The sequence below is a fragment of the Fukomys damarensis genome, unplaced genomic scaffold (genome assembly GCF_012274545.1).
Source record: "Fukomys damarensis isolate Sample0158 unplaced genomic scaffold, DMR_v1.0_HiC HiC_scaffold_28, whole genome shotgun sequence".
Lineage (NCBI taxonomy): Eukaryota > Metazoa > Chordata > Mammalia > Rodentia > Bathyergidae > Fukomys > Fukomys damarensis.
In genome coordinates, this window is record NW_022900940.1 from 37,471,225 (window position 1) to 37,481,176 (window position 9,952).

Genomic DNA, 9,952 nt, shown 5'->3' on the forward strand with positions numbered 1-9,952 from the left:
GTATATTAAAATGTAAACATTGTATTCCTTAGGTATTACCTAGGCAATAAAAAAAATGTGTGTTTTTGGCTGAGGATTTAGCTCAATGGTTCTGCTGCCTACCTTGGAAGCGCAAGGTCCCAAAGTTCTATCCTTGGTACCAAAAAAACAAAAACAAAATGTGTTTTAATTTTATTTTTTGTTGCTCTCAGGTGATCTCACAAAAGAAAAAAGTAGATTGACAGAAAGGAGATCAACTCACTTAAGCAAAAAATGTTTATACCATTAACACTGATTTTTTAATATTAAAGTCAAGTTTATTATAAAACTAAAAAATTACTAATATTTTGGAGAGCATAAACTAGATATGGTGGCACACACCTTGAATCTCAGCACTCAGGCTGAAGCAGGAGGATTGCAAATTCAAACCTAGCCTAAGCCACTTAGAGCCTGTTTCAAAATAACAAAGGGCTTCGGATATAGTTCAGTGCAAAGGCCCTGGGTTCAATCACCAAAACATACAAAAATAAAAAATAGTATTTTGGAGGTCATGAGATTTTGTTCAAACTTCTTCCTGAGCATGTATGCATCCTGGCTGGCACATCAGAACCATTTTGATAAAAACAAACTCCTTTTCCAAGTTGTTCTTCTCTTCACTTGGGTTTAAAACCTGGAAGACATCTTTACCTTACTCATCTCCTTCATCTTTTACATCAATCAGTTACCAGTTCTAATCCTAGGGCCATGTTTTTTCCCCTTGGGTTTAAAACCTGGAAGACATCTTTATCTTACTCATCTCCTTCATCTTTTACATCAATCAGTTACCAGTTCTAATCCTAGGGCCATATTTTTTCCCAACTACATACTCTTCAGTATGGACACACCTGACTCCTTCTATGGTAGCCGGCACCCCTGGGCTCTACCTGCTGTGTTGACTGTCCCAATGGCTACAACTACACTGAAGGATTCATCAGGTTTGATAATCTTGCTAACCAAATAAAAATTTGCAAAACTAGGAGTTCAGGCTACATTAAAATGCATATTTATTTTAACAAAATCCCCAGGTTATTTGTAAGTACCTTTCAGTATTCTATTATTCTTCATTAACAACCTCCAACTATACTACTAGTTAAAAAAAAAAAAAAAAAAATCTCTAAACCAGGCCTGGTGATACATGCCTGTAATCCCAGAACTTGGGAGGCTGAGGCATGAGATCACTGAGTTCAAGTCCAGCCTGTCTCAAAACAAACAAACAAACAAAACTCTGCATATGTGTTGTTGTTATCTGCCATCTTTTCTTTTGCTCTAAATGCAAATGTTAAGACTTCCAACATCTCCACAGAACTTTCTCTAAAGCTCACATCCATGCTTATGTTAACAGTTTCAAAATATAATCTTCCTGTCATTACCACATGGTTTTGAGCACATCCTGTTTTATTTTTTTAATTTTTAAAATTTTTTTGGTACTGGGGATCAAACTTGGGTCGTTGTGCTTGCAAGGCAGGCGCCAGACCACTGAGCTAAATCCCCGGCCCACATCCTGTTTTATTGAGCCTAGGGCCTTCACACTGAGCTATACATCCCCAGCCCTTTGTATTTCTTATTTTGAGAAAGGTTCTCACTAAGTCACTAAGTTGCTCAAGCGAAAGACGTGAACTTGTGATCCTCTTGTCTCAGTCTCCGAGTGTTGAATTACAGGTATGGGCCACAATGTCCAGCAAAAGATTTTTTGTTGTTGTTGTTTTTGTTTTTGGTACCAGGGATGGAACTCGGGTCCTGTGCTTGAGAGGCAGGCAGCGGAACCATTCAGCTAAATCCCCAGCCCAACTAAAGTTTTAATTCCGTCTTACCAATTACAGGAAGCTCCTGGAGGGCAGAGGCCATGGGTTATTTTTCTTCTTCACCTCCCTATTCCACAGTACTCAATTCAGAGCTAAACAGCCAATACCCAGTAAATATTTGTTGACTAAATAATTTTATTGTCTTTTGAAATAATATATTGTTCTAAGAAGATCACTCAGAACATACATGATAAGGCTGGGGATTTAGCTCAGTGGTTCTGCTGCCTGCCTTGTAAACTCAAGGGCCCAAGTTCGATCCCCAGTACCAAAAAACAAAACAAAAAACAGAACATACATGATAAATTAAAAGCTACCTGCTAAAAGTCAAAAGATTACAAAACTTGAGATGTTACAACTCTACTAAAAGCTATGCAAGTCACAGAATTATTCAGTTTGCTAAATCTGGGTAATGCAAGATAAAAATATTACCTCTGGATTTTCACTTAAGTATATTTGCTTAGATATGTTGTTAATTGTACAAATCCACTGCAAGAGAAAAAAACAGAAAAATGTGATTAAAAACATTTTTCAACATTTCTCTTCTGAAGGAGAATGTCCAATACTTAGCTGAAATAGAAGGTTCAGTGGAAGTAACATATAATCTTCACAAGAAAATACCTTGGTGTTGGGGTATAGCTCCAGCTGTAGAGTACAAGCTCAGCATGCTCAAGACCCTGGGTTTAATCTCTAGCACCAAATACAAAACAAAACAAAACAAATGCAAGAAAAGACCTTGCTATTAACGTATGTGTCTAAGAGTGCATTCAGCGGATTATTTTTAAAATCCCAATCTTATTCCATACATTGAAAGTATAGTAATCATGCTAAATTACAATTTAAGAGTCTATACGTATCTTTTTGTATTACTTCTTCTCTTAATTCGCATCAAACAAGACATTCTGAGATAGCAATCCAAAAAAGAGAGAAATATCTAAATAGCTTCCTGGTGAATGTATTTTACATAGCTCTCTTCTCTCAACATAGAAAACATCCTTTCCCCCATATCTTTTGCTTCACATTCAACGATTCCAGTGCCTGACGGGCCTCACCACTAATCTAATTATTTTGTTTGGTAAACCATGCAGAGAGGAGAGGTATTTGTCTGTGTTGTTGAGCAATCTAAAGCAAGTTTTAATAGGAACTCTTTTCCATGAAAAGTAAATAAAGGTAGATCTCTACATAATTTCCAACTTTTCTTCACCAACATAATTATAATACTAGATAAAAAGACTAAAAGTCAAGCTATGGTATATTTTCATGGAAGAATATTTCTCAACACAAAGTATCTGAAATGAAAGTCCTTGGGAGTACCTTACCTTCTACATTTGGTAAATAAAGAGTAAGAATGGAAAGACTGAGACAAAGAACAGAGACTCCCAAATTTTTGTTTTTCTGTCTTTAATTTCCCCAAGGTTTTAAGCTTTAGTTGCTTCCTGCCATGCCACATCTGCTGCCACTACACTCTTGCTGCAGCAAAGTGTCTCAAAGGCTTGGCAAGAGAAAGGAATAAATTAAACTGTTACCGTATTATACCAACAGCAAAACAGAGGCAACAGTCACTGCTGAATTTTTGCCTTTAAGGGAACAGAAATTATCTTTAAGGTCCCTTGAACTATAAAATTCTGTAAGAAACTTACAATGATGTTTGAAAACAAAAAGACTAAAAATCAGATTTATAACTCATTAAGATCTTCCAAAATTTCTCTATTACTAACATTAAGTTTTATCCTCAGAAAAGCATTTTTAAATGTGGTTGAAGAAATTAACAAGATAAAAATCTACCTCTTCATGGTCTTTTTTACTCTCTGCTTGCAAAATTGAAGATCTAAAAAGAAAAAGGAAGAAGTTTCAGTCACAATTTTAAAAACAAAAACACAAAATCAACAATATTTTTTAAAAAAGAAGACTGCCTGAGGCATTAGAACTAAAGCTGTAACAACCCTGACTTTCTCAATGTAGGCTAAGAGGCAGCAATAACAGAAATAGATGCAGGTCCCTTGATGATAGACCATAAAGGTAAACTATGACTGAGACAATGGACTTGAAGTTCCTGGTGCCTGTATCAATTACTTTATTAGAAAATACTAGCTTCATTATTGTTAGTTTCTCCTTTAATACTGTTATAAATCAAAATTTCAATATGGAATCACTAACATTTCAATATTTGGCTTTTCTATAGATGTTCATGTTTTAAGTTACAGAAAAATTAATTTTACTAGTTTAACATACCAGGATGTTACGCATTAGCAAAAACTAAAATTACAAAAATGTAAGTACTGGTAATTAGCATATTCATAATTTGGTAATGTTTATAAATGAACACAGGTACTCCTAACAGCTAGTACAATAACACACCATATTGGCATTCATTATGTTTATAGGAGGAATATGAAATTAAACAATCATTTTGATAAGTTAGTTGGCTATGCTATCTATTTTTAAGGGGTAACGGTTGAATTTATTTATTTTCATAATTTTTTTCTTGTGACAGGGTCTCAGGTTAACCTTAGAATATATTATACTCCTGCCTCAGTCTTCTGAATAGCTCAGATTACAGGCATGTGTTATGAGAAATGCCTCAAAATATCTTAATTTGCATAAATATAGGGGGAAACTTGCTTTTCTGAGAAGCCAGAGGCTGTTCTTAAACATTAAGTTTAAAGGTCAAAATTAACATTTTAATTAAGGGGGAGAATCATAGTTAACCTAAACATTCATTAGGAAAATGTTTAAATTATGATATATTTTTAAAAATACTATAAACCAGCCATTATAAAATGTTAATAAGTGGCTCCAGATCCAAGTTATACATATAATATTTCAATTTTTAAAATACGCTTAGAGCTGGGTGTGCTGGTGCACACCTGTAATCCCAGTTCTCTGGGAGGCTGGGGCAAAAAGATCACAAGTTCCCCATCAGCCTGGGCAATTTAGATCCTGTTATAAAATTTTTAAAAATAAAGGGCTAGGGATGTAGCTCAGTGTGAAGGACCGTGGTTCATTTCCCAACAGCATCCAAAAAAAAAAAAAAAGCGCTTAAGATGAAAAATGGAAGGCAACAAACAAAAGTTAACTATTGTTTTCTGGTTACTCCCCACTCCCCCACCACCTTTTTGTTTTGTTTTGGGTAATGGTGGTCAGGGGATTAAACCCAGGGCTTTCACACTGAGCTACATCCTCAGCCCTTTTTAAATTTTTTTTATTGTGCAGCAGTATCTTGCTAAGCTGCCCAAGCTGGGCTAGAACTTTCAATCTTCCTACCTTTTGCTCCTCAGTAAAGGAATTACATTATGTGCCACCACACCCAGCCACTACTCCTTTTTGTATTTCTCTAGGCTTTTCAAAAATTGTTCCAAATACTACTTTATAGATTTTCACTTAATGAAAAAGTAACAGAGTTTTTAAGGGGCGTCATAAACATTAATGGACAAAATCTGACCAGAGTATTTGATTAATAATACCTATATTATATGCTAAGTATATGCTAGTTGTTTGTTTTTGGTACCAGGGATTGAACTCAGGACCTTGCTCTTTTGAGGTAGGCAACAGCACCACTGAACTTAAATACCCAACCTAGCTGGGTTTTTTTTTTTTTTTGGTTCCGGGAATCAAACTCAGGGACTCATGCTTGCAAGGCAGATGCTGCACTGCTGAGCTTATTCCCAGCCCTAGATTTCTATTCTTCCCAATAATTTAAAAGTAGGAATTACAACCCCCTACCTACATTCTACAGGAAGCAAAACAAAGACTGGAGGGGTTAAGTAACTTGTCCTACCATTGAGTAAGGAAGGAATTTAGTTGAAACTTTATGACCCTACAGTTAACATACTTTCTTCTTAATTTATACTGTTCTGTCCAGGCTATGCAAGATTTCCAGTGACCAGTCTCTTAACATGAAATCACAGATATATTACCATTTCAGCAAGTCAGAAAATTCAACTCATTTCTATAACATCAAGTAATCTTAACCAGGCATGGTGGCACAAGCCTGTGTAATCCCAGCACTCGGGAGGCTGAGGCAGGAGGATCGCTGTGAGTTCGAGACCAGCCTGGACTACATAGTGAGTTCCGGGTCAGTCTCAACTACATACTGAGACCCTGTCACAAAAAAAAACAAAAAAAAAAAATCAAATTATCTTTTTTTTTTTTTTTGGTACCAGGAATGGAACTCGGGACCTTGCGCTTGCAAGGAAGGTGGAGGAACCACTGAGCTAAATCCCTGGCCCAAAAATCAATTAATATACAGTGAATCTAAAATGTCTATAATATTTCTGCACAAAAGGAATTACCCTGCATTTCAGTAATTTAAAATATTAGAGATTTTACTAATAGTAGAAAAAAATACTAACTTTTTTCCATCGAAAGAAGTGATCTGAAAACAGTATCGCCTGTCTTCACAGTCCACAGCCATCACTGAGCAATTGTCTATGTCCATGGCCAGGCCTCCTGCTACATCTCCACGGGCTTGGCTCATTAAGTTTCCACCCTGCGTGAAGTAAAACTGTCTATCCCAAGTAGATGACACCAAGCCTGTTTTACTAGACAAGAAAATACATTCACATTTTAATAGTGACACACCTAAAATGACTTAATCAGCTAACCCCAAGAAAATGCATGTTGCAAACAATCAGCTTAAAAAAAAAGACACCAAAATGTCAACAAAAACATCGTTTTTTTAGTGTCTAAATCAATTTGGAAATTATCAAATTGCAGCTGTGTTGTAAAATGAATCATAAAAATTAAGTTATAGTCCAATATTCCAAGGAAATAAATTCAAGATGAAAGATTTTATTTTACTCTTACTTTACCCCTTAACCTCTCTTCAGATGAACACTAAAATCTGGCCTGATGCTATAATTATGTACATTTTAAAGCATATAAATGAAACCTAATAATATTCATGTGGTGATAGATTTAAGCTCAAATTAGTTTCACTTCTTTTATAACTAAATGATGCAACAGGTAGAATTTTACTTTGAAAAGTACTAATATACCTCATTTGTCAACGAGTTCACATAAATACTAGTCCCACTAAAAATTTACTTTAATAAAATCAAAACAACTTGGCTGACAGTATCAATTATATATTATATTCATTTGATATTACAATATATACAATATATGAAAATAATAACAATTTTCTTACTTCCTAGCATTGAGGTATCCAGCCTTTCGCGTTAAATTTCGATTAACAGGAAATTTGGTTGGGTCTGGGTCAGGCATATATAGAGGGTCACTAGCTATTTCCAAATCCTCTATTGTCTGTTGCATAATCTCCACATCACCGTCCATTTCCCTGCGAACGCTAAAACAGAGAACAGATTATTTATTACCAGTCAAACCAACTAAGAATTCCTTAGCAATCAGGTTTGCCTATATATTTGTTTTGTACATATTTTCTTAAAGAGAGAAGTACACAGGTAGTTAAAGTAATATTAAGGTATTTAGATACTTTGAAGGCAATAATAAATCAAAAAATTTATGAAGCCATGCTGAAGGCCACACTCTGAAGACTTTTCAAGCTGCTATGTCCTGTGCCTGTAAAACACAATCATCACAGGGCATGGTAGAGCATGCCTGTAATCTTGGGAGGCTGAGAGAGGATCTCGGAGTTCAAGGCCAGCCTAAACTACCTAGTGAGCTCAAGGCCAGCCTGAGCTACAAAGTAAGACCTTGTCTCAAAAAAAAAATTAAAAAACCAAACAAACCATAAAACATAATCATTCTCTGGGCAGGGGATGGAACAGAGTGTTACAGCAGCTGCCTAGCTGCTTGAGGATCTCTAGCACTGCCAAAAGGGAAAAAAGTTTATGTTCATCTCTCTCCACACCGGTGACTGACAATATCACTGCTCAAATTTTCAAACTCAAGGAGAACACTACTTTCTCCATCTAATCTTTGATGGCTTAGAAAACAAGATTTAGAGATGGAGATTTAGCTCAGTGGTGCCATGCCTGCCTGAAAAGAGCAAGGTCCTGAGTTTGAGCCCCAGTACCAAACAACAACAACAATAACAAAAAAAAAAGAAAAAAAAAGAAAAAAGAAAAAAGAAAGAAAACAAGATTTAGCTAGTAATCTCCCCAGCAAACTCCACATTATACAGTGTAATGGTAATTTCACTTATGGATAATTACTACTATAATTCTATTTTACTTAGACATAAAAGCCCTGAAAAACTGTCATTAAATTTGACACTGTTATGAAATTAAGAGTTTATATTCTAGAGAAAAGCAAATAAAAAGAAAGAAAAAAAAAAAAGCATGCACAAACCACATGAAAAACACTCACAGTAGAGGAAATACTCCCTCAGGAAATTAAATGGAAATATTTTTAAATTTTGGCATTTAACTGTTAACTTATTAACTACACTTCATTTTTCAATCTTAAGGAAAAAATACTTACTTTTGCACACTGGTTCCAATATTAGCTAAAAATTCTTCCAGTTGTTCATTGAGATTTTCAGAACCCATCTTAAAGAAACTTATCTGAGATGAAGGAAGAATGAATATAAACACATACAAAAAAATTACTTAAATATTTAAATAAATCATATAGGCAAACCACCAAGATACATGGTTAAGTAAAAACAACAACAACAAAAAGCTATTCCATCTATTTCATTTGTGTAATAATAGGGTGCAGTCTGCAACTTGTACTGGACACAAAGGCACCAAGGAAACTAGAATTAAATTCTACTGTATATCCTTTTGGACAGAAAACTAATGCAAATGTATGGTAAACAATTTTTAAAACTGGAAATTGTAGAGCATTCAAATAAATCATATACATAAACTATTTCATGTTTAGTACAATGTTTTATATCTGAAGAAAAATAAGTACTCATATCTGAATGCTCACATCTTTAAATTCTTGATTTTTAGAGAACATCATATATTGCTCAAAACTCCATTTTCTAGCTTCGTTCCTGATGCATACATCTTTAGGCATCTGAGGGTTTATCTACCATTTTTAAGTCAGGAACATGAAACAAACTCAAACTTGTTCATTCTCTTTCAGATTGTGCAACAAGAATGAGTTGAAGCTCCAGCAATAGGCAAAACTCTAATTCATTTCGTTTTCTCCCCCCCCCCCGTACTGGGAATCAAACTCAGGACCTTGTATTTCACAGGCAGGGATGACCACTGAGCTAAATCCCTGGCCCTGTAATTCATTCAGTTTTCTGCTTCTATTCCCAGCTGTTTTGACAAGGACAAAATATAATGTAAATGGTTTAATGTACTCTAAAACATTTGAAATTTTTATTTTCAAGGGAAAATGACTCTCCCCAACTTCCTTAAAAATAATACATTGATGACATTTTTAAATTATTTTTTTAGAACTCAGACATAAATGAGGATACTGGCAATAGTTTGTAATATCCTTACATTTAATGTAAATATCAAGCTTGACATCAATTTTTCAGGATAGTTATAATCCAAAATATAGTACAGTATGTACCTGAGCTTGCATGTACCCAAGTAGAGGTTCTAGCAATGCTATTTTCTTCTTGTACTGAAGAGTATTTAATGCACAAAAATAATGCATCATGGTTTGGTGCTGTTTTTTTCTGGAAGTATACACATCTTCTGTCACTTCATACTTTACCTTTGAATGAAAAGATTTTAATACTGTTATGCACTTAATTTTGAATTATCTTCAGTAGTATCTATGGGGAAAAACCTACCAAGGAAAATCCTGTTATCATTACCAGTTGAATATAACTTTTGTTTTGTAATCTATTAAAAATCATTAAACATATTGGCTGGGCTGATTTTCCTGTTTAACTACCAACCACATCATTACTATGATGCATATCTGCCTATCATTAAAGATGTAAATATGGAAGGCAGGGGTAAGGGGTAAGGGGAAAAAAATGAGAATCAAGACTTGTCATATAGAGGTACAAGATCCCAACAATGAATGTAACTGTACTGTATCCCTAAAATGTACCAATAAACTCAATTAAAGCTGAAAAAAAAGATGTAAATATCTAAAATAGGCAAGGCAGAGAAAGTCTGCCACGTGGAAAAAAGGCAGACAGTTGTTAGTTAACTTAGCCATTATTCTTTGACTTCAGTCAGTTTACAGCACATATTCTCCCTCCTAGTTCTCTACCTACCATTTCCGTTTTT

At 34.8% G+C, this 9,952-nt stretch overlaps 1 protein-coding gene across 2 annotated transcripts in view; it reads right to left on the reverse strand.

Moving 5' to 3' along the window:
- Appl1 (adaptor protein, phosphotyrosine interacting with PH domain and leucine zipper 1) overlaps positions 1–9,952 on the reverse strand; it is a 30,834-nt gene that overhangs the window by 8,276 nt on the left and 12,606 nt on the right. For both annotated transcript variants that reach the window (XM_033757011.1, XM_033757010.1), the window contains exons 7-12: positions 9,279–9,425; positions 8,223–8,305; positions 6,967–7,125; positions 6,170–6,358; positions 3,603–3,645; positions 2,250–2,306 (exon numbers count right to left, since the gene is read on the reverse strand). In XM_033757011.1, coding sequence (XP_033612902.1) covers positions 2,250–2,306; positions 3,603–3,645; positions 6,170–6,358; positions 6,967–7,125; positions 8,223–8,305; positions 9,279–9,425 — 678 coding nt within the window. The remainder of the gene's footprint in view (positions 1–2,249; positions 2,307–3,602; positions 3,646–6,169; positions 6,359–6,966; positions 7,126–8,222; positions 8,306–9,278; positions 9,426–9,952) is intronic.